Genomic DNA, 26,202 nt, shown 5'->3' on the forward strand with positions numbered 1-26,202 from the left:
CAGTTCTCTGATCTACAAAGAGAGCTCCTGTGATATTTTACTAACGAGTCGGAGTGGAGTTCATTTTCACAATATCAAAAAATGGAACCTGTGCGTTTCTGTTTGATCAAAGTCACTTGACAAAACCAATAACCAGAATGATGACAGAAAGTAATTGCATTGATACATTTATGCAAACAAACAAACAAAAACCTTTATTGATAACTGTGGTACTGATTTAATGTTTGTGTTGGAAAACAGTCATTATCTCAAACTATCCAGCTTTGATTGAAGTGTAAAATCAACACTACTTCACCCTATATACTTTAGAATAACTTTCTGGTTGTGATTTAAAGGAAAGCCTACAGTGCTCATTAAAAAAGAAAAATAGCATTTTCCAAAATTAAAATCCTATCTTTGGAGCAAAGAGAGGCACACTTTCTGTTTGAACATGTTAGATTGGAACGGGCTCTCCATACATTAATGAAAGATTTTAAAGTTTGTTGCAGTGGAAAGAAAAGGTCTGGCCTGGTAAAAAAAAAAAATAAAAGACTGGGATTATGCATGGGAGCTGGAAAAACACCTGTGCTTACTGTTAACACGATAGAAAATATTGGGTCCCCTTGTTTTTGTGCTTGTTGTTCAGAAAACTATTTTTCTTTTCAATTAGATTCTATTATCTGGTTTTTAGATTTCATCAACGGACTAAGGGCAATCATGAAACTTACTTTAAGTCTGATCAATTTTGATTAAACACAGCAAAAATAAACTCAGTATGACAACAGCACATAGAGAAATACTGTAGCGCCAGAGCTCTGTCCTGAATGCCACCTAGTCTAGTCACAGAAAAATCAAAGGTATGGGTGTGGAGCACAGGAATGGTCTTTTTTTTTTTTTTTTTTTTTACCTGTAACACTGAGAGCCAGAACCTCAGAGTTTGGGAATGCAGTATTTTGTGGTCCTTCATTTTAAATAGAATTTTACACTAGTAAAAGCAAAAACGATGATGATGATGATGATGATGATGATGATAAGCTAATGAGAGAGAAGAAAATGTCATTTAAATTCTTGGTTAGCTCCATCAGAGACCATATGAAAAGAGTGGGACCAAAGAATCAAGAAAAAATTACCCTAACCTGTATTTTGTGGACTATGTGTGACTATACAGAAAATAATATTGTTCCTATTAATATGTAAATGAAGTCCAGAAAACATGAAGCGAACCAACAAAGACAGGATTCAGTGATTTGAAAAGGGATTGAGCGCATCCGGTAAAGGCACTCCCGACAGAGTGTAGGGTGCACCCTATAGCTGGGAGATCACTGGTTCGAATCCAAGCTATGCCACTGTCGACAGTGGATGGGAGTTCCCAAGGGATGGCGCACAATTGGCTAAGCACTGCCCGAGCAGGGTAGGGATTAGGTTGGCTGTGGAGTCCTTGGCTTACCGCACACCAGTGACCCCTGTGTCTGGCCAGGCACCTACGGACCGGCCTGTACACATTTCAGACCCTTTAAGTTCTGGATATGGCTGCACGGTAGGCTTGCAGAGCGAAAAAAAGCAGATGGCTGACGGCACTTGTTTCGAAGGACGCGAGTGCTCGTCCTTGTCTCTCCCGAGTTAGTTTGGGGGTTGTACTGGCGAGCCAGGTTGAATAATAATTGGACATTCCAAAAGTTGGGAGAAAAATTGGAAAATTAATTACTTTTGCTTGACGAGTTGTGGAGACCAGAACAAAATGCTTAATTATGTTGTTTTTTAGATTAAGATTATTAACAAGAATCTAAAGATTTGTAATCCTTTCAGCCAGATATATTATGTCATTGTTTATGTTTTTGTATCTGGCTTCTTCAGAAGTTAAGATAAGCATAGACTAAGTTTGGATTATGCAAATAAAACCAGACTGTGCAATTAATGTAGTAGATGCAGTAGTATAGTAAAGCCCATCAGCGATCCATTCCCTTTCTTCCTATTCTATTTGGTGGTTTCACTAATATTTTTGCCTTTATTTTGAATCCAGTTAGCGTTGTTTTTCTAGTTATTTACTATAGTCATACAATCAGTTGCTTGATTGTGTTCTCTTGCTACATGCACATATTTTAAAATGTGGTAAGCAAGTCAGCAGCCCGGTTCTGAAGTTAACATTATCACATTTGGTACAACAACACTTCGCCAGAGATGTTTTTGTGTAAGTTATAATTTGTACTGCACGCTGTACTTAATAAAACATATGATTACAGATGAGATAGTTTAAGTATAGCACCATATTTTTTTCTATATGAAAACATATCTGCTCTGCAAGTTACTGTATTTTATAAACCTGTAAATTACAGATTTCCTGCACGTTCTGTAGCAAGACAAGCAATAAAAGCAGAACACCTCATATGGATAATATTACCTGTAGGATGTAAAAACATGGACAAGTCCAGTGAAGGTTAATATTTAGTGTTAAACAATGGGGGCAGATCAAAACCAGCTGGGAGATGTCTTTACAGATGGTATGTTGGAGTGCATGCATGACACTACCTCACCCGTGCCTAGAGACAAAGTGCAGTACAGCAGCTTTGATTTAACATTTTCTACTAGTTTGGCTAGTACAAAATCCTCTTTTTTTTTTAAATCTTCTTTCAAACTAGATCTCAAAAACCCCCCAAAAACTTTTAAAAACATGTTTACTGTGGGAAAGAAATTGGTAACTAGCAACTAGAGACTAAAACATAATAGTCTGGTGCAAACACATACTCACTGTAGTCAAGTAAACATGTTTCAAACACATTTCTGTCATGAGCAATGGCTACTATAAAACAGGATTTTTTTGCAGCAACTTAATTTTGCTGTTGGCCTTCAGAGTCTATTTTTGCTGCAATAAATGTTTGCGCTTCTTCTTTTAATGTACGGCACATGTATAAATAATATTTTTCACGGCACATTAATTTTGCAGATTTCTTTCTGTGCTCTTTTTAAACACGAAATTAGCAAACATTTCTTGCTCGCGAAATTTTCTTATACAGTGTTACACTCAATGTAGAGACAGTTTGCAGCAAAACATGGTTTGTTGTTGATCGTAAATTGTAAAACAAAAACACCCCACAGTGTTTTTTGTTGTGACAACGCAATAAAAAGGAAACTTGCTATGCTAAAACCGGAATACAAAAGGTTTACCTTTGTGATCCAAACAAACATCCTCAAAGCAGGTCATTTAAAAGAGCAAACACTTATTGGAAGCTACAGAACACACAGTAAAAAAGCAGCTTGTGAGGTATACAACTAAGGAGACAATGTAGAGAAAGCTAAAAATTAATGTAGGTTTAAAACAATGCTATGTATCATTTAACTAAAAAAATGTTTCTAAGTAATTTCAAGTACATGAAAAGGTATCCACCTTGTTAAATAGTCCAATGCAGCGTGTAAGTGTAGAAAATAATACTATACAATATATTTTTGATACAGTACATGTGCTTTACAGATTTACAGTGCTGTTTCTATTTTGTACCCTTCAGAACTTAAATTTGCAGATACATTGTAAATGTTGTGTACAAGAATAAATATATCAAACATATTGAATACAGATACATACAAATGCGTTAGATATTATTGTTCATGTGTTTATATGCATAGGGCCTCATTCACTAAACAGCGGTAAATGACCAGAATTACCACATTGCAGAGGGAAGCCACACTGCACAGAAAAATGAAGCAGCAGTGGCTCTATTCACTAAGCTAATTATATGCACAAATAAAGCAATGTAAATTTATTAATTTGGAAATTGTCACGTCACGCGGAATTCAGTACGCAGAATTAAGCACTAGGTTTACATACAGTTTATTGTAGTATATGAAGAGAAGGTAAATACAGTTCTGAATTTGTCACAATGAGCGTGGTGGGGTGGGGAGGTTGGGTGTCTTGCTTGACCAAAACACTCACAGCCAGAGCGGAGACAGTAATTGTTAATGGAACATTTGTTTAACTCTGCAAATCAAATAAATGTTAGTTTGTTTATCTTGATCTCCCTTTGATTTATTTTTTAATATTAATCAAAAGTTAGCGAAGCACTTGCTCAGTCAATTAAAACTTCACTAGTTACATTTCAAAAAGTGTTTAGCGAAACGTCACTTTTTTAATGTTAAAAAAATTATGTTGTTAGATTGCATGTATTTATGACCGCAACTCAACTCTCACTCTGTACATTAATGTATTGGATCTTACGGTTTCCAGAATTTTCTTTTGTATATTTTAAAGCTATTTTAAGCATAGCCTACTTAAATATTACACGTACAAGGTGACTATAAATTTATTAACATAGACAAAATAGTTGCATATACACCTGCCTCGTAATCGTCCTATTTCCCAGACTGTCTGAGGATTACGAGAACATTGTAACATTGGAACTCATGTCGCTTTTGAACCGTCTTTAAAAATGTAACAAACTTTTTCAGGAAAAGAGTCGTTTAAAATGGTCTGTGTTGGCTGCAAAAAAAACAACCTTGAATGACATTCAGCAACATTTTAGAGTTTTGTAAACCTTTAAAATATATGCTGACACGTGAATTACAATGACCATGTAATTCCCATAGCCTGTTTTGATGCCTTTAATCCCAAAATATCAAACATGGGAGAAAAGTTAACTGCAAACCTGAAATGACAAAACCAAAGCTTTTGTGTCTTTCTTTATACACACTGTCCCTTTCTAGTAGCATGTAGAAATTATTTGTTTTGAAATTTTAAACCCACAGATACTGTTAAATTATTAGTAAATTATATAACATCATATATGCCACTGGAGCCTATCAACCTATAAAAATAATACTGAAAAAAAAAAACATCTTGTACAACTAAGCATTGACTGTTACATTGTTGAAATGAATGCCATTCTTCACAAGCGTTTTAATGATAGTCTGACCTACTACTGTTGTGTGGTTAGAGTCCAGATGCATTGTATCTACTAAGTAAGCAGCAAGTTCCTCTGAATTAGCAGTTTTAAAGCTCTGGGATGAAAATAAAGCACAAAACACAGTTGCCTTGATCATCAGTGTCCTCGTCGCATACAACGTATAGAGAGTCAGAATCGTTCATTTTGCTATTATTCTTCATGTGTTCCATACACTTTAAGGAGATACACTCATGTAAGTGTGTCACGATTAGGCACAGCTCCACAATTCTGGATTTTTTTCATTAAAAAACTTAATATTTAATTGACCATCTGTTGCATCTGTATGTTTGCTGCACTGAACACTTCCACTAATTCAAACGTGTTGACATTACGTTCTTCTCCACTTTCTTAATCATACACTGCAAACTAATACATCAACGCTACCTAAACAACCATTTTAAACTTCCCACCTCTGACCTGCATGTTATTTCATTGTACAGTATGAGGAATTCACCAATCATGAAGCCGGTATTTGTTTCGCACCAATTGCTGTAGTAACCAAATGCATTGACACCGGACCATAGTAGTAGTGCAGCTTCTACTTAATAAAAGTATGACATGAACAGGGGAGGTGAAGAGTATTGTAAAATACTGTAAGGAAAATAAAATGCATATTTTTCACGGTAAGCAGTCAAATACACGATTTCTGTGAAATTTGTGATATTGTGAGTTTTCTGGGGTCCTACATATAAGGCAAATATGATCTGTGCTCAGTCTGTATCTAGTTATTACATCCTCCTCCTCCTCCTCCTCCTCCTCCTCCTCCTCCTCCTCACACAGCCCTAGTAACGCCTGCCTGGTCTGAAATACTCTCTCCCTGACTCTTCTTCTCGCTCTCCTGTGCAGCTCTTTTGCTGGTTCTGTGACACCGCCTGGTTTCAATAAGCGGTACCTAGAGAAGTTAGCGCCCTTAAGTGAATATGGTTTGCAATTCAAATACCTCCCTTGCGGTATTTTGTGATGTAATTTTCATACATTTCCACCCATTAACATTATTCATTATATTTAAATGACTGTACTTTTTCCACTTGCTTTTTTCCACGTGCTACTGGTTAGTGAATACAGCAGGTGTACAAAGCCCGCAGTAAAGGGGGTTACTGCGCACAAAACACATTACTGCTGTTTAATGAATGAGGCCCATAATGTTTATATGTGCACTGCAATGCAGATCTTTTTAGAATTCAGTGTTGTAGCTCTTAACTGATACATTTTAGAAATGACAGCACCTGATTTCTGTCAGGGGGTTCAGACAGTACAGTACCTCAGAGCACCTCAAAACAGAGTTACCACTGTGCTCGGGTGTTCCATCAGCTCACAGACCCAGAGCACCTCAAAACAAACTGAGTTACCACTGTGCTCTGGTGTTCCAACAGCTCACAGTAATCTAAACTGCTGTGAATCATCTAATTTTAGAATGGTACTGAAGCAAAAGAGAATGTACATCATTTATCATATAAAGTTTATAGTACTGGATGGATAGTACTCAGGGACTTTGTGTTTTGTTTTTTTACTGATAATGTTCCCGCATGCTAAACACACTCGTGAAAAGCTGACCATTTGAAAACATGTATTGTTTTGCAAAAATATTTTGAAGAACAGTGTGTTTTTTTTTTATTTTTATTCCTGATAATGATGTATTTACTTGCATAATGTTTTGCTGATGCAGAATCTTGCTTTCATTAAAATAAAATAAAAAACATCATTATGTTGAAAGGCTTGGCATGATTTTCAGGTAGTAGGCTGAATTGGTAAATTACATTAATAGGATTACGTGTTTCTGTCACCAATCCTGTTAATGTTTTGATCACGGAGCCGTACAGTATACTGAGATGTAAGTGTTATTCAGAAACAGGGAAGGCATGTACTGCATATTCAGCTCATTAGCTGAAGGCCAACTTGCAGAAAAATATAAAACAGGTTTTCATTTCTCCAATTAGCAGCCTGTTTTCGTGCTAGGAGATATACAATATCAGAATTCGGTGCTGACAAGGCAGCGCACTTGTAAATAATCTGAATTACCAAACATGTTGCAATGTAGGAGTGAGGCCTTGCAGAGTACATCTTCCCACGCTTTTAGGGATTGTAGTTTTTAAAACTGATAACAACCCTTGTTAGGGGGTTAAATTATAAAGTGTGTCTCAAAACCCTTCTGTAGCAAGAATAACCGCGTGCTTCAGCCTTTTAATAATAATAATAATAATAACAATAAGCATGCTATACTGTGAAATTTAATAAATGTATTACAAGGCGTGTTACTATGAAGTTATTTATTTAAAAAATGTAAATTGCAAAAACAAAACAAAAAAAGCACATACAATTGCAATTATAAAACAGGTTTGCCTATTTGGCTATGAGGCCTCTTTCAGAAAAGGAAATATTCTTGGATATGATTCAGCTGAATCAATCTAGCACACTAAAACCTAGCCAATGTAAATGATTTGAGCTTTTATGATGCCTGTGATTTGCTCTGTTTGAAGCACATGTCGTAACTGGTATTTCTATTAAGCAAGATTTTCAAAAATCAGTCATTTGGTGGCATATGATATTCAATGGTATTCTCTCTGGGCCTATTTCAATGATTGCAATACTGGTGTTTGCCCACAGGAGTGATTTATTCATCCACTCATTAGCTTTAGTAAATGCAATAAAAAAAATATGGTGGGAAAGTTTTTTTTTTTTTTTTTTTTTTTTTTTTTTTTTTTAATTATTTAAATTTTTTTACCCAAATAAAAAAATAAGGAATAACCCTGGAGTCTCTCAGTCTGCACTAGTCTAGTGCCTGACCAGAAGAGGTTGGTGAATCGAGCTGAGTTATCCAGCAACTTCAGCACTGTGGGCCCCCCAGGCAAGATCAGCAACTCTGTACTAACTGAATTGTTCCTAAAAATGTCATAAGGGCTAAACTGCCCTCTAACCATCAAGATGATGGCAAGCTTAATTCATACTTGGTGGGCAATGCTGTATGTACAGCAATTTCTGTTGTGACGACACAATAAAAACTAAACTTGATATGCTAATAACTAGAAAACGACTAGTGGCAAAATGCACATTGCCAAAGCTTGTGGTGTACTTACTTTTGTGGATAAATAAAGAGGTCTTGAATCTCTAGCCCTGCTAGTCCAACACCAAAATTCATCACAGAAAAGCCACAAGGGCCTGCTAGTTGCACATCTACTTCTAAGAACTATATTCTAAAGCCTTATTTAGATAGCATGATGGAATGTGCCTAAAAGGAAGTGAAGGGGTTAAAGGACCCTGCTGTATGGTGAACAGTGGTCTGCCTTGCAAAACACTGGAGTTTTCCAGTCTATTTATACACTTTTTTTTTCTTTCAAAGGAAGTCATGTAATTGATCTTTACAGAGTGGTTGTGACTGGAATTCTCCCTTCTCTTCCTGTTGCCTTCTCCAGTGTAATTAAATAATGGATTTTAGTTCAGAACATTGCAGTAGCAATAAGGAGGAAATTATGTTCAGCGGGTTTGTTTATTTTTCTTCTCTGTCCTGTAGCTTGAAAGAACAACTTTTCTTCTTGTGCTAATGTGATGTGAAACAGCTCATTGATATCAATGTCATTTGGAAATGCACCGTATTTAAAAATGATGCATTTAATTAAGAATGAGGGCTAGTACACTTCCTTCAACACCAGACACCTGTTTTTGTGCTTTTGTTGTCAGAGATCTAGAGCTGTCTGTCTCGCATACTTTTCTAGCTGTATTTTTAAAGAGAGCTGTATAGTACTGTCCTTTAAATCAGTTTCTACACAGAGTGTGAAATTCATAGATCTCATCACAACCTGGTAGGTTATAATTTCAGTTCATCTTTTGCTTGCTGTAATCAGGAATTAATGTACTTAAAAATAAAATTAAAAAAGTAAAATATTGGAAATGCATTTTGTACACCTTCAAATTACACACCTTCATCACAGCTGTTACTGTGTACTGGTAAAACACCACATGCTGTACTCATGCATTTTGAACCATTGAGACACATCTGGATGAAATATTTTTTATTTCATTATCTTCTTATTTTGCGTCTGTATGTTAGAGGAAAAAAAACTACATTTTTCATCATAGTATGGTATTAAGGACTGCAACAAATATTTGGTTAGTGTGTAGCTCATACATCATTTTAAAGTAAAATTGAATGAATGTGTGGTCTTTAGAAATTAACAGGGTAACATCACAGTTAGCTCAGCTTGTTTTTACCACTTAGGATTCAATTCAATAACCTTGTGGGGGGTGGGTTGGAAATTATAAATCCATGCAATAAATAGAATATGAGTGGGTTCATTTTTATTTTTAATTATCCACAGCCACAGGTGGATGTTTAATTGGTTTGGGGATTGTTAAATTGTTTAATTGAACTGTGTGATTGCCTGATTAGAAAAGTGTGGAATGCAGCCAGGTGGCAATTGAATGATTGATTGTCAATTAACACTGGTCACAACCTATGAAAGGAACAAAGGAATTAATGTTTGGGGTGGGTTGTATAGGAGAGTTAGCAGCAGAGAAGGAGTGTGCTGTGGGTGAAAAGTCATTAAGTGTAGAACACCGGGATAGCTGTGCTTGGGTATTGTACTTGTGCTGTGTGTGTTTAGGAGTGTTTTTGTTCAAACTGTTATTTTGTTCCTGTGTTTTGTTTGCTTTTTTAAATTAAAAGTGCAACAAGGTGGGTTCCCCAGCGTACAGTGTAGGGTTGCATCCTGACTTCCTTGCTGTGCAAAGTAGTTTTGCATCTTGGCTGTGCAAAGTAGGTCAGTCTTTGCTGGGGACTCCGAAGGAGGCGTTGCATTGGCTCTGGCCTAGGGAGTGTTAGGGAGGGTTAGGGAGTACCCTCAAACCCTGCTGGCCAGGCGCCCAGTGAGCTCAGAGCAGACACACCTCGGCTAAGGCCCTGTCCATACTGCATTACTGATCTCGAGAACCGTATTCGAAACCATTCTAATTAGTGCAGCTCAAGGCATCCACACTAAAGTACCGTTTCATGTTTAGTAGGTCTTAAGGCGTACACACACTATTAAAATAGTTTGTTACAGTTCCTAGCAGCACAGTAAGCAGTGTAAATGAATATGATATTCTCCTACCATGCAAAAGAAAAAAACATTTAAAAGACTGCATTATGTCCCATATTAATAGAGCTCTATATTGTTAAAAAGAAATAAAACACATATTTTGAAAAATGTAAACGCAAACACAGAGAAAAAGGTCTTGACGTTTTCAGGTTTTATTTAAAGTCAGGTGACGTCCCTTTAAACAAATTGAGCTGTTTCATAATTAAATTCAGAAAAGCTGTTAATTACAAAACAACCTTTGTTTTTACCTTCATATCTTACCTGAGTCTAGTTCTGGTTCCCTTAATTTTATTTCAAACAGAGCTGATAAATTACATTAATTGTTCATCCCTGATCTTACTTTAACTCGCAAAGGAGAAGCCATATTAACGGGATTTCAACTTTCCCTATGTAAAATGGGAAAACCTGGTGGGGAACACGACAGACGAAATTGAAATGGTAGTAATAACAAATGATTACTTCCTAACGTAATTTGTCAATGCACAAACTGGAGGGGAGGCATGCCTTGATTTAGTTTTTTCAAACAACGAAGACAGAATAATTACAACAGAGGTCAGAGAAACATTGGCAAACTCAGATCACAACATGGTCTCATTTGAAGTGCTTTTTAAAATCCCAAAAGTAACGACTAAAGCTATGGTTTACAATTTTAAAAAGGCAAACTATGAAGGAATGAAACAGAGACTAACAGAAGTAGATTGGAGTAAAATAGAGAAAACGTCCACAGAAAAAGGATGGCTAGTTTAAAAAAATGTAGTGCTGGAGGCGCAAAACAAATACATCCCAAAAATAGGCAAATCAAAACCTAAAACAAAATGGTTTAATAGATCAATAAAAAAAAAAAAAAATCAGTGACGACAGAGCATTTAAAAGGGACCAAGAACAAAGTACACAGAAAGTTACTTGGCACTGCAAACACAAGTCTAAAAGGAAGTTAGAAAGGTCAAGTGAGGTAGGGAAATGAGCATTGTTAAGGGGGCTAAAATCCATTTCCAAAAAAAATTTCCAGTATTATAAAAGCAAGAGAACATTCAAGGACTAGGTCAAATATCTAACAGATACAAATGGCAAAATCATAGATGAAGAGAAAAAATAGCAAATATATTAAATGATTACTTTTCACAAGTTTTTACAAAGGCGGATACAGACAACAGCCCCACATGTTGACCTGTTCCTATCCAGGATTAAATAACTTTAGCATAAGAGGCAGAAGTGTTAAAGGGACTAGGAGCTCTTAAAAAAAAAAAATCCCCTGGGCCGGATGAGATCCTCCCAATAGTACTCAAAGAAATGAAATTTACAAACAGCTAACTAAGACCATGCAACAGTCTCTTGAGACAGGGGTTGTAGCAACAGACTGGACAATTGCAAACGTAGTACCGATCCACAAAAAGGGAGACAAAACCGAACCAGGTAACTACAGACAAATAAGCCTGACTTTTTTTTTATTATATGTAAACATATGGAAACTATAATAAGATCCAAAATGGAAAATTACCTATATGGTAACAGTATGCTGGGAGACAGTCAGCATGGTTTTAGGAAAGGGAGATCGTGTCTAACTAACCTGCTTAATTTTTTTGAGGGTTTTTTGAGGACTAGTTAGAACAGTGACTCAAAATATGAAGAGGAGACACCTAGAAAATGAATAGTAACAATGTCTTTACTTCCATTCCTGCAAGCTGTTGAACTTCAGGATTGTGGTTGTGGTAGCGGGGGAGTGGGACCTGATACCACAGTCAATATGGCTCTTGTCACAATCAGTTTTCTCAAGCATTGTCAATTGCAACAGCAGAGCTTTGAAGTTATACACAACTTTTTATTTTGTCTAAACACTTGGCGTCTATTCAGTGTTTTTAAAAAACTATTTTTATTAAAAGCAACAAGTATTGCACACTGCTTCTGGGCGTACTGTAAACTTAAACTATCTATGCTTGGATTGGAAGTCTGTCACGAAGGTTATGGAAATGTTTCCCAGAAATGATCTTCCCCTTTAAGATTATATTGGCCGTGTTTGCTTTCTGGTACAAGACACTCTGCTTCTGTGATTATTAAAATTAAATGAACAAAGCTGGAAGAAATTGGATTGTAATTGTTATCTGAAGTGAGTGACAGTTTCAGTGCTTGAATCAAGCAGCATTTTACACAACCGTTATCAAGATATCAAAAGTAAAATGGTCTGAACTGAACTATGTAAGTGCACAAACCTCTTAAGCTGGCTCTCCTTTAAAAATAATAACTTTCAAAACAGCGGATTTTTAAATGAGAAATTTAAAACTGTTTCATATCACTGGCAGAAACTGAGACATTAAACTAACTCGCCTGTAAGCAAATCATCTTTCTGATCAGAGGGAGAAGCAGGTCAGAAAAGTAGCCATACTTTCCAGGGTTTTAGATCTAAGCATAACATTTAAAAACATTTAATTAAAAAGGGAACTTCAATATGTAGAGAACAGAATGATGGAAACTGTCATGTGCTTAATTTAAAATAAAGTAACTTATCCAGAGTAAGTATAGCCATGCACAACGAGGCATAAGTGTTAAATAAAACATGATTATAATAATAATCCTTATTTTTATATAGCACCTTTCATAGTGGACCACCATCACAAAGTGCTTTACAAGATACAAGACTAGGGTGTGTGAATTATGCATCAGTTGCAGAGTCACTTACAACAACTTCTCACTCAGAAGACGAAGCACAAGGAGGCTAAGTGACTTGCTCAGGGTCACACAATGAGTCAGTGGCTGACCAAATTTAATTTAAAAAATGTGCAAAAATGCAGAAAATCAGACAGGGGGCAAATACTTTTTCATCATACTCTGTGTGTGTGTGCGTGTGTGTGTGTGTGTGTGTGTGTATATATATATATATATATACACTTTTTCAAGGCACTGTATATGTGTGTGTATATATATATATATATATATATATGTGTGTGTGTGTGTGTGTGTGTGTGTGTGTGTGTGTGTGTGTGTGTGTATATATATATATATATATATATATATATATATATATATATATATATATATACACACACACACAGTGCCTTGAAAAAGTCTTCACACCCTTGAACATTTTTCACATTCTACTGCCTAAAAAATACAATTCAAAATGAAGAGTTTGTTTCACACTTCACTTTACACTTCAAGTGATTTATTTGATATATTACAATAATACAAATCTAAAATAAATTCTTTCTAGAAGATCAAATCTTTTGCAAAAATATATAACAGCCTAAATTGACCAATGTTGCTGCACAGTATATTTATATTGTGTCAGCCCTGGCTGGAGAGTGTGCGACAAAAAAAAAAAAAACCTTTCCGCATTTTGGCTTTCATTCCGCACGCTGTGAGACATACCAGCAGAGTATGGAAAAGCCTCACCGGCTGTAGTGTGGGTGTTCTTGCTGGACTGACTGTGGTGCAGTCTGACAGGACAACAGAGAAGGAGCTTCCTCTGTCTCGCTGCAGTATGTCCGTGCTCTAACACATACACCCTGGCTTCTGAACTACACCAGCAACTAAACAAACAAACAAAAAATATCTTCTTGTTCTTTCACATTGTCTGCTTTTAAGTTTTAATAAGCATGTAAAATGAAATCCTACCCAGAAGGAAAACTTGGAAGCAGTTATGCCATTGTTTGTGGTAGGCAACTAGTTTTTGTGACACTTTAATGACTCTAATAAAGTGTGGTCTCTTAGTTACCTACATTTTACAAAGATAAGGCAAACTTTGAATATTCAGTAAATATTATTACTATTGTATATCAGCAGCAAAATGATTCAAAATTGGAATAAGTAACGCAGAGGTGGGAGCTAGTACAGTATACGCAATAAAAGTGTACAGAACTATAAACAGAATATACAAATATCTCACACTCCCAGTCAGTAACTAAACTGCAAGTTCTCCTCCAAGTAAACCTATTTTTGGATTCTAAGTGTGTTCCAAACAGTAGGAGAGGAAACTGCGGTGATATGCAAACATCACCTGCTGATTTCCATACCCTTGCAAACACTGTGGGAAGAACAGGAGGAATGTATGGGTTTACAACAGTTAAAAAAAAATACTTTTCTGAATTAATATTTGATCTATTCAGTGATTAATTACATATTAAATGGTATGCAGAAGACCATGGAAGTGCATCCTGTGTGGAAGCTATCCAACCCAAAATACGATATATTTAGCTTTCAGTCGAAAGCTCAGACGAAGGAAATTTTTTGAATCTGCAGCCTTTTAACTTTGATAGGGCCACAATGGAGTACAATACTGCTCGCTGGGTGGGTTCATGGTTCTGTGTGTGTGTGGGAGCTGTAATGATGAGCAACGCAGATTTACTTATAAGCTTCTTAATACTAACCTGTGCTGTTCCATTTATTTAAACTCAGTAAGGCATGCATTTTAATCAATCCATTTTGATATCCCTGGTGATCTTACATAAATTATTCATAGAAGTACTAAACAGAAACTCATTTCTATGAGAAGTCAATGCCTTCATGTGTCTAAGTTTTTATTAGTACTTCCACATTGTTTATGTATCCTGTCAACACATGATTAATGTCAAGGACAGACCCTGTTTGAAAGTCTAAGCGATTTCTAAAATGTTAACTATTAATAACTACATGATTACCATCACCCCTCCCAAATAAAAAAAAAGTAATTGGTCAAATAAATACAATAAAAGTACAAGTAAATTGCAGGTTAATATAATATTTGTAATTTTCCACTGGTATTTCGTAGTGTTTCTCCCCCCTGTTACATCCACTAGACTCCTGTTTATATTTCAGATTTAAAAGGCCTTGTAGCCCACTCTGCAGATGTTGTTTTGAAAAGTCTTATTTTTATACTGTTTATTTTTTATATTCTCTCTCTCTCTCTCTCTCTCTCTCTCTCTCTCTCTCTCTCTCTCTCTCTCTCTCTCTCTCTCTCTCTCTCTGGCCTTGTCAAGCAACCATGGATAAGCCATGGTTAGGTTATTTGTTCTACAACTGAACCCAGAAGGACTTACAAACGTTCTAAATGAAGTATTCAAAGAATGCTTTTTCAATCACTCGACAACACCCACAGTACAGAAATGTTCATTAATGATCAACAAAATGAGAATAAGTTTAAAAAAAAAAAAAAAAAACTAAAGCTGGTACATTCGTATGTCAGAGAAACTGGAGAGGAACGGGAAATTAAAACAAGGCAGTATTCCAACCTCGTCTTTACTATTTGCGTCACAAGGGTATCCATGTATTATAAAAAATAATAGATTTGCCTCTTCAGTGAGTTACAGTTTATAAACTGCTCGACTTTCAATCTCGTAATTTATGACATCACAGAAACTCTAGATGGTAATTGTAAAGTGGAAACAGTTTGGCACCACCAAGACACTGCCTCAATCAGGCCGTCCCTCCAAAGTCAGTAGCCGTGGCTTAAGAAAACTGCAGAGGGAGGTCACTGTGAGCCGTAAATTTAAAAGAAGTACAGAGGTCTCTGACTGAGATTGTGGAAAATGTTGACTGTTCAACAATTTCAAGAGTACTACACAAACATGGCCTGTATGAGAGGGTGGTAAGAAGGAAGTCACTGCTGAAAAAAAGCCATATGATGTGCTGCATAGCTTTTGCAAAGAAACACTTAGGGGACACTGCACGCATGTGGGAGAAGGTTTTGTGGTCCGATGAGACCAAAGTCGAACTTTTTGGTCTCAATGCTATGTGATATCTGTGGCGTAAACCAAAAACGGCACATCGCCCTGCTAACACCATCCCTACAGTAAAGCATGGTGGTGGCAGCATTATATTTTGGGGATGCTTTGCAGCAGCAGGGACTGGAAGACTTGTGAATATTGAGGGAAAGATGAATGGTGCAAAGTACAGGCAGATCCTGGAGGAAAACCTGTTCCAGTCTGCCAGAGACCTGGGACTGGGGAGAAGATTCACCTTTCAGCAGGACAATGATCCTAAGCACAAAGCAAAAACAACAATGGAGTGGCTTAGCAAGAAGAAAGTGAATGTCCTCGAGTGGCATAGTCAAAGCCCAGACCTGAATCATATGGAAAATCTGTGGCAAGACTTGAAGACTGCAGTCCACAGACAATCCCCAGCCAACTTGAAAGAGCTTGAACTATTCTGCCAAGAAGAATGGGCAAAAACTGCACCATCCCGCTGTGCTAAGGTGGTAGACACTTATCCGAAACGACTCATGGCTGTTATTGCTGCAAAAGTGGCTTGCGCCAAGTATTGACTCAAGGGGTGTGAAGACTTCTGCAATCAAGACTTTTTTTCTTATTATTTTTAATTACTTTTTGAATATTTCTATAGTTGTTCTTTCAATTTGAAAGTGTAGGTGATGTTGTGCAGATCAGTGAAACAAACTCCTACTTTAATGCATTTTGAATTGTATTTTTTAGGCAGCAGAATGTGAAAAATGTTCAAGGGTGTGAAGACTTTTTCAAGGCACCATGTGTGTGTGTTCGTGTGTGTGTGTGTGTGTGTGTGTGTGTATATATATATATATATATATATATATATATATATATATATATATATATATATAGATATAGATCTATATAGATATATATATATAGATACAGTACTGTGAACAAGTATTTGCCCCCTGTCTGATTTTCTGCATTTTTGCACATTTTTCACGCTGAATTTGATCACATCTTTTCGTGGGTTGTAGTAGTATATAGAGGGAGTCTGAGATTAAAAATGACAACAAAGTTTGGTGCTTCTTTCATTTGTTTGGTGCGCAAGGTAATCAAACATGCAATCTTCAGGTGTGAAAAAGTTATTGTCACCCTATTTAACTCAACCCAATTAAAGGGATAATTAGGGTCAGCTGTTTGAATACTTTGGTTAACAATCAAGCCTGACTTGGGTTAGCCCTGCTCAATAAAAATCGGACTAAGTTTGGCCCTTACCATCAGAGTGAAGTTGTCAGCACATAGACTAGAAGCACATCATGCCACGATCAAAAGAAATAAATTGTTGATGCCTGTCAGTCTGGAAAGGGTTACAAGCCATTTCTAAGGCTCTGGGGCTCCACCAAACCACAGAGCCATATTGTCCAAATGGAGAAAGTTTGGGATAGTAGTGAATCTTCCCAGGAGTGGCTGTCCTGCCAAAATCTCTCCAAGAGCAAGGTGTAAAATCGTCCAGGAAGTCACAAAGAACCCTAGAACAACATCCCCCTGGATGCAGGCCTGTCGCGCCTCGGCTAAGGTCAGTGTCCATGACTTCACCATCAGAAAGACACTGGGCAAAAATGGGATTCATGGCAGAGTAGCAAGGCTGAAACCACTGCTCACTAAGAAGAACATGAGTGCTTGTCTCAAATTTGCCAAAAAGCACATGTATGATCCTCAAGAGTTCTGAAACAATGTTATATGGATAGATGAGTCAAAAGTGGAACTTTCTGGGGGCTCGTGAGTGCCGCATCCAGTAAAGGTTTGAGTCTGGGCTATTCCACAGTCGACCGTGGATGGCATTTCCCAGGAGGCGGCGCTCAATTAGCTGAGCATCGCCGGGGGGGCTTAGGTCAACCAGGGTGTCCTCGGCTCACCTTGCACAGACAACCCCTGTAGTCTGGCTGGGCGCCTGCGGGCTTGCCTTCACGGGAGCTGTGTTGTCCTCCAACGCTGTAGCTCCTGGGTGGCTGCATGGTCAATCTGCAGTGTGTAAAGAAGCGGTCGGCTGACGGCACATGCTTTGGAGGACAGTGTGTGTTCGTCTTCGCCACTCCCTAGTCAGTGCAGGGGTGGTAGCGGTGAGCTGAGCCTAAATAATAATTGGGCATTTCAAATTGGGAGAAAATAACAAAAATAATTGGCAAGGACTACATTTTTATATAAAAATTTTAAAAAGTGGAACTTGGGCCCCGTTGTGTCTGGCTAAAACCAACCACTGCATTCCACAGTAAGAACCTCTTACCAACAGTCAAGCATGGTATTGGTAGTGCCATGATTTGGGGATGCTTTGCTGCATCAGGACCTGGATGACTTGCTATCATTGAAGGAACCATGAATTCTGCTCTGAATCAGAGAATTCTAGAGGAGATTGGCAGACCATCCATCCGTTAGCTGAAGCTAATGCAGCAAGACGATCTGAAACACACAAGCAAGTCTACATCAGAATGGTTGAAGAACAAGAAATGTTAAGTTTTGGAATGGCTTAATCAAAGACCTGCAACAAGCAGTTTATGCTTGTAAACCCACAAATGTCACTGAGTTGAAGCAGTTCTGCATGAAGGAGTGGGCCAAATTTCCTAAGGTGCTGTGAGAGGCTGATCAATAACTACAGGAAGCGTTTGGTTGCAGATATTGCTGCTAAAGGTGGCATAACCAGTTATTGAGTCTAAGGGGGCGATTTACTTTTTCACACGGTGGCATTGGGTGGTGCATAACTTTTTAAAATAAATAAATGAAATAAGTATCAAAATTTTGTGTTATTTGTTCACTCAGGGTCCCGTTTATCTAATATTAGATTTTGGTTGAAGACCTGATAACATTCAGTGTCAAAAATATGCAAAAATGCAGAAAATCAGACAGGGGGCAAATACTTTTTCACGGTACTGTTTGTGTGTGTGTGTGTGTGTGTGTGTGTCTCTCTCTCTCTCTCTCTCTCTCTCTCTCTCTCTCTCTCTCTCTCTCTCTCTCTCTCTCTCTCTCTCTATATATATATATATATATATATATATATATATATATATATATATATATATATATATATATATATATATATATATTATACACACACACACACACACACACACACAGAGTGTTATATCCGAGGCATGTTATAATCGAGATCCTTATAGCGAGGGAGCACTGTGTGTGTATTGGGCAGCTGGCTCTTTGAGCTAATATATATGCCCATTTGTATGTACTGTATGTACAATACTATATGAGCATTGCAAGATTTTATTTACTGTTATTTCATTTTAATGGTGTAATTTTGGGGATCCATAAATCACCAACCAGTAAGCCTGACGTAGTTTTATTTGCATGCCCTGTTTCAACTTCCCTGAGCCCGATTTATTTCTTATGCATTTTGTTTTGTAAAAGTAATTTTACAAAACTAGTTGCAAACAGCTTAAGCACACTTTTGACTAGCCCTAACCCTTAAATAACACGCTAGGTTGCTTATTCCTAGGATTTTTTAAAATTTATTTTATTATTATCATAGTGTTTTTTTTTTTTAATTATTATCAATTTTATTAACAGTTTTATTTTACTTTAACACACAAAAAAATGTGTAAATTACATTTTGGTGTCAAGAAGACACTGATGCTGCCTGCGCCAACAATAAAAAAAATATATCTTGACTTGTGCCATTTAAAAAAGGCTCAAACATTTTACAAGAATATGTCTGTTTTTCTAATTTACTGTACTTAAATTAGTTTAAACATAGTACTATACCTCAATGACAAGTATCTTCTTGTTTAGGAGTTACACAACCAAAATATCCATCCAGTTTATTTAAAAAAAGAATAATTAAAAAATCAAGCACATTGGTACAATTTTGTCTTCTAAATTTGCTGTATACTTTTTAACCTAGGCTCACTTTGTAGCAGTAAGAACAACTACCGTAGAGTAGAATTAAATATTTAAAACGACAGTCAGGTATGTCAGAGTAAGAACATGCATTGGTATAGCAGCTGTGGATTTCAACATATTCGAGAATTTTAACCCCAAAGATTTGCGATGAAAGGTTTTATTAATTCTAACCAAATTCTATTTTAAATGCACTGCTTCTGGAATGCTATCATCTTGTAAAAAAGGTGACATTGATTAATGATGTGTCGCAGCCCTAAAGCAACCAAAAGAAACTCAGCTCCAACTGAAAGGACACTTCATATCTGCCATTTATTTCTTTTTTCTTTTTTTTTTTTTGAGGGTATGAAGACTGTTTCCATATGAACATTATTTTCCTATATTCTGAAATAACATTTTACAAATTAAGAAGTGGATGGAAAGATTAGTCTTGTGAATAATGATAGCCTGGTCTCTGAACAACACAAAGATGCAATTGGCAAATAGACACTGAAAGAATAAATATTGTCTTGACTCCTCCTCATATATTTATGTAAGTGTTTGATTGTGTTAGATTACTTAACTAACTAACTAAACCCAGTTAATACTAGACTTAATAAGTGTGTACTTAACATTACTGTACAGTTCTTTCAATAATAGTTTATTACAGGCTATGTGATTATTAAAATTTTTGAACATCTGGTTTATTACCATTACTGGTTTTTGCCTCTTACTTTGGATGACAGATTGTGATAGTTTCCCCCCATATCAGACTATGATTACAATATTGAGTGTATTATCAAAAACAGTTACGTTCTGCAGTAAGCATAAAAATATATAATAAAAATATGACTCTGGTCCATTATAATGATTTATGGATTGGATCTCCTGCCCATTGAGCAGCAGCCAAAAAAAGTCAAAACTCTTTTTCCTAGGAATATTAGAAACAGCTACTGTTGTTGTTGATTTTTTTTCTAAAACTTCTGAATAGGCTCAGTTCACGTTGTACCAGCATGGGAGCTCGAATTAATAATATACTTATTCATCCAGTGATACTGAGTGAAACCATGGCTCGTCTGAGCATGATGGATTGAATTTCATAAAATTATTTTCAGGTGTATTCATGTATTTCTTAAAGCTGAGTGTGGAGGTTTTGAATTCCTGCATTAAAAAAGGAAGAATAGATTTTTATTGTATTAAAAGGACTAGTTTTCATTCATTGATCTTAAGCTAGCTGGTTTCTTACATACACTCTGATTTCAAAGACTCGATCAAGCTGTTTGTGTATTACAGTTACTGGCCTGTTTTCATGAAGAACTTTGTATATGCTAAACTATTGTGTTTATTCTATACGCTGCACAGACCCCATATCATGTGCTGCATTATTTGAGTGTTATTTGAAAATTGAAAAAGTCAGAAACACTTCACATTTTCTGTTCTTTTTTCTTTTTAGTTACAGCAAGCTGCTGATGTGTCACAGCTAAGAGGGGCTAGGGTCATATCTGCTGAAGACATTTTATTTCTTATGCGAAAAGACAAGGTAAACTTCATGATAAAAATATGTATAATTTTTCACTCATGGGGTTACCTATTTGCAAACATAAGAAAGGAATGAAACAGCTGCACTGCAATGAAGTAAAAGTGCTTTGTTCTCTAATTATATTTAGGTTTACCGATTCTGCATTAAGTTTATGTAATACATAATTATATTATATTCAATGTTGGATTTGCTTGACTACGTAAATACTACTTGGCGGACACGTTCTTAACAGCATGCTGGTTTCAGAAGTGAAGCATGAAAACATTTCCTCCAGTTTAATGCAAGACTTATAAAAGACAGTGTTTTCACTCAGCTCCACTAGTGCACGGAGGCATAATGTTTCTGCTTTATTAGTTAGAAACTTACTTTCTTTTCCAGAAAAAAATCAGAAGACTTTTGAAATACATGGTTTTCCGAGATTGCAAATCCAAAATCCTTAAAAGTATTGACGACGAAGAAGCCCTTGAAACAGGTAATTACAACCTATATACTGTAGACTCACAAGAAAATGCATTTTGAACTTCTGGTGTCCAAGCATTTCATGTGTATGTGTGTGTGTGTGTGTGTGTGTGTGTATATATATATATAATATCAGATATATATATATATATATATATATATTATTTTAAAAAAAAAAACCAAGACCACTTATAAAAGCTGGTGTGAGTGTGTACAGACTCATAGAAGTTCAAACTCAAGTATGATATAGAGAAGTTGCTTCACACTCAAGTTGAAAAAAAAAAAAAAAAAAAAAAAAAAAAAAAAAAAGCCTTTCCCATTAAAAAAAAAAAAAAAAAAAAAAAGAGTTAAAAAATTCACACTAATTTTGTATGCAAGGTATGTACTGTATTCAAGATTTGTATTTTGTGTGTGTTTGTGTGTGTGTGTGTATATATATATATATATATATATATTATATATAAGATATATATATATAAGATATATATAATAAATTTTTAAACGTATACAGAAAGTGAAGTAAAACAGACTAATCAAAACCCCTAAACCATACAAAAAAAAAATATGATTGTCATAAAAGGTATAACATGTAGGTAGTATAGTAATTGAATATATGGCTGATGGCATGTAATCATTGTAAATGTCTTCATTATAGTTCAGTGGCTGTTGTAGTGCCACAGTGTGAACTGAAGAAGCATTTCTAGTAAAGGTTAATCTTTTTAATATGCTGTAAAATATTCATCTGCGCATCTTTAAAAAAAAAAAAAAGATTTGCACTACAGAAAGCTTGACATTGCAGTTTGTTTAAAGTACTGCAGTGAAGCGTGTGACATGTCTGGCACACTTTTGATGAATTCTGAGGTTGTGCAGATAATATTCTGAAGCTTTAACTTGTCACAGACTTGATTCACATGATATCTTGGCTCTTGGAAAAAGAATTAGGAAAAAACAGGTTCTGTTAAAATCATTAACATTAATTATTTTATATTAATGGGAAACTGAGCTTTCAACTCCAAATTGCATAGACGGTTGGTTTTTACTTCTCCTTTATTTAGCCTACCTTTTTTAAAAATATCTAACTACTTTTTCTCAATGCATTAAAAAAAAACTGTTCCAAAATGTTTTATGATTATTGGGTGATGTCTGTACACCACAAATGAAGATCCGTAATAAAAATGCATAACTTATCATATTTAGCATTAACGGTTTTAACCACAGAAGGAAAAATCATCTTCCTAGGTATTTGAGTCATAATAGGCAAAATAAGAGGGGAATATCTTTTTTAATACATTAAAATACTAATTTATATTTGTAATTTGAGCAATGGAGTTATCATTTTAAAGGCAGCATTTGGAAGGATAGTCTGTATTACACAGGACCCTGTACTATATGTCTGGGCATACCTTTTTTTTTGTAGTGTCATAGTATGGTATATATTTGTCCTGCAAAACCTTCAGTACATTGCTTAAATTATCCCCGAAATCAGATACTAAGCTTCTAGATTTTTGCTTAGTTCATTATTGTAAAGCTTAGCAATCTTATCTCAAAATTACTTAAAACAAAAAACAAACAGTCAATTGCTTGGAACGTAATGTGTTACAGAGTTCAGTTACAAGATGCATGTCTTTATCTTCCTGTTCATGTTTAACCCTTGCTCAAAAATAAACTTTGAATTGTGTTCCATTCGGGTTCTTTTGAATATGTATCAAAATTAAACAATTTGACTGGAGTACAAGTAGATTACTTCAGATGCGTAAGATACAGATTGCGACTGTTTTAAATGCACAAACATCATTTACAAGCACTTATGAAATGCACTGCTTTCAATCAGCACTGTCAGATCATTACATTTGTATTTGTATGTTTTAATTTATAGTGCTATAATGTATGGCTGAAGAAACCAGGTTTTGTATAGCAAATCTGTAGCGTTTAACAAACCCTATACAGTAATATAGAGTAGGCATACAGGTTATGTTACAAGTGATAAATATGCTGTACTTAAAAATGAAATAATGTAATCATTTGAATACCTGTCAAAATGTTTCTAAAAAGCGGCGTATATTAAGGAACATTATCTCAGTGAGCAGCAGAAAAGGAACCAAATATCAGAGAACATGCTTTTCTTCCGTCCTAAATGGCATCTACCTGTCTTTGTCTTATTGTTGCGTTTTTATTGGTGTATTTACTAGTTGAGAACCATTTTTCTGTTTTCTGTTAGCTTTGGCACAATTCAGGCTCGCTTCCGTTTAACTGGCTAATCTTCTGCACGTCTTGCAAGATTACAGTTACCCAACAAGATAAAATCGAGACCCACGTGACCAGATAAATGCAGTGTTTATTTATTTATTTATTTATTTAGATTACAAAGTGCAGTGACCTCTTAAAGCAGGTTGATGTCTCTCTTCATTGGTACACACTCACTTAAATGATTATTATGTAACTGTGACAGGGTAGCGTCACATTTAATCCATAGCAGTACAGTACAGACAAAAGCAAAGCATATTAACAAAATAAACAGGCACATGAGCCAAAACAAAAGGTCTATACAAAAACTCACAGAAATAAACAGGACAGAACACAGCAAGACGCACTTTCGCCAACACTGACATTAACTTATTAATACCCGTGATTCTCCTTCTTATACACCTGAGGCTGGAGCCACATTAACCACTAATCATTCAATTATGGCTCCAACCACATTCCGACTTGTTTTCTCCACACACACACACACATACATGTCTATGCTACCGAGTGGGGACTATGATTCTCCACCAGCCAGACCATGACTTCCCAACATTTTCTTTAACCCTCCTATTATGTTTCGGGTCTTATTGGACCCGACACTAGTTTCTAATTAGCTTAAATGCTATTTTTGTTTTCACTTTCTGTATAATATTACTTTTCCTAAGTTGGGGTCATGAACTTATACACAAAAAACATAACCTTTGAGGTGTTTATTTTTTTTTAGATCAGGTCATGTATGCAAAGCTGTTTCGGGTCACTGAGACCCATGGGATTTATCTATGTAGATTTGTGTGCAGGAATAAAACAAACTTCTTTAATTTGTTGTTATTATTATTATTATTATTATTATTATTATTATTATTATTATTATTATTATTATTATTATTTCTGGAAATGACTGCACCTGTCTGGAGATATTTATAAACAAAAAAACAAACAATATATAGCCTAATTTTCTCTGTTCTCTGTCAGTATTGCAAAAGCATCTCACTAGTAAAGACATTTTAAAATGAGTAGCTCCCAGGTTGGCAGTCAAAGAAGTTTTATCACAGCTTCTGGACTAAAAGAGCATAAAAGAGTAAAACCTTTGCAAATAAAAACATTTAAAACATTTAATTTAAGGCTGTTTAAATTAATTAGTGTGTGTGTGTGTGTATATATATATATATATTATGTTTTAAGCTGAACATTGAAATTATGTGTTTAAACAAATATTTTAAAAAGTAAACAACCAGCAAATGCACACACAGACTGACACACACACACACACACACACACACACACACACACACACACCCCTTACACCTGTAGGGTTTCCGCCCTGTCACAGTAACAGTGAGCTGAAAAACTGTAAGAAGCAACACAGTCTATTTTAATGACCTCATATTAATCCTACTGGTTTAGTGGCATCACTGAATAAAATAAGGTCCACAAAAAAAGCAGGTTTTGAAGGTCATATTGCAGAGTAGATTGGTATTCTCAGAAATTAGGATAAATCTGTGAATGCACAGACACTGGCTATGACCAATTAATCAAGATAATTTAGACACTCCAGCAATTGGTCTTGGTAATTTACATGGCCTGGCTGGCACAGAAGAGAGCTTCACACCTTCGTGTGGGTTCTGATGTGAGCAGCCAATCAGGAATTCTGTCTGGTGTTCCTTACCCCTTAAGAACAAGAGCAACACAAAATTGACCATTCAAGATGACTATCAAGTTATGTGTACCACTACTCAAGTGGTCCTTTCAAAATAGCTGGAAAGCTGCTGAGTTGGTGTGCCACGCATTCTGATTCCCTTAAGATGTCCTGCTATACCTAAAACGGAACTATATGAATGGAACGTACACACAAGTATCAAGCTAATGAAAAAACAAAAAAATTAATTTTTAGTTTATTGTAAAGTGTAAATCCACTATCATTTTCAGAGAGCAATATTGAGAACGGGTTTATACATTATAATAAAATGTGGTTATTGTTTTAATTATAATTAACTCCTACTATATCACCCGCAGTCTATACTTTTTAGGTTGGCAGTATTAAGGTAATTTAGTATTTAGAGCATTAAAATACTGTAGACCACATTTTATTTCATGTCAGTTTACAGTGAAAATCATGCCCTCTAATTCTAAATACCAAATCGGTTACGTTGATCTTTTCTGTTCTCTGTTTTAGGGTTGGGTTAAAATTAACACTCGAATGCTGATAGAAGCTAATTTGATAAAAGTGCGGGAGTCAGGTGTAAACAGACACAGCTGTGCAGCAGATGTGTAGAAACTGTCTGTCTGTTTTTTCTTCCCCTTTTCTCCCACATGTAGACAAATTCAGCAGCAGCAGTGTAAACAAACGGCAGAAGTTGGCTCACGATTTCCTCAACTCCATTGATCAAACCGGAGAGTTCTTGGCCCTGTTTGATGATGATGACGTTGATGAAGTCAAGCAGGAGAGACTGGAG

At 35.9% G+C, this 26,202-nt stretch overlaps 1 protein-coding gene across 3 annotated transcripts in view; it reads left to right on the forward strand.

Annotated features, from left to right (window-relative positions):
* LOC121317432 (transcription initiation protein SPT3 homolog) overlaps window positions 1-26,202 on the forward strand; it is a 189,004-nt gene that overhangs the window by 106,410 nt on the left and 56,392 nt on the right. For 2 of the 3 annotated variants that reach the window (XM_041253362.1, XM_041253364.1), the window contains 3 exons: window positions 20,960-21,046; window positions 21,425-21,518; window positions 26,066-26,202. In XM_041253362.1, coding sequence (XP_041109296.1) covers window positions 20,960-21,046; window positions 21,425-21,518; window positions 26,066-26,202 — 318 coding nt within the window. The remainder of the gene's footprint in view (window positions 1-20,959; window positions 21,047-21,424; window positions 21,519-26,065) is intronic. The other variant, XM_041253363.1, reaches the window with a different exon arrangement.

This window comes from Polyodon spathula, chromosome 6, assembly GCF_017654505.1.
Source record: "Polyodon spathula isolate WHYD16114869_AA chromosome 6, ASM1765450v1, whole genome shotgun sequence".
Lineage (NCBI taxonomy): Eukaryota > Metazoa > Chordata > Actinopteri > Acipenseriformes > Polyodontidae > Polyodon > Polyodon spathula.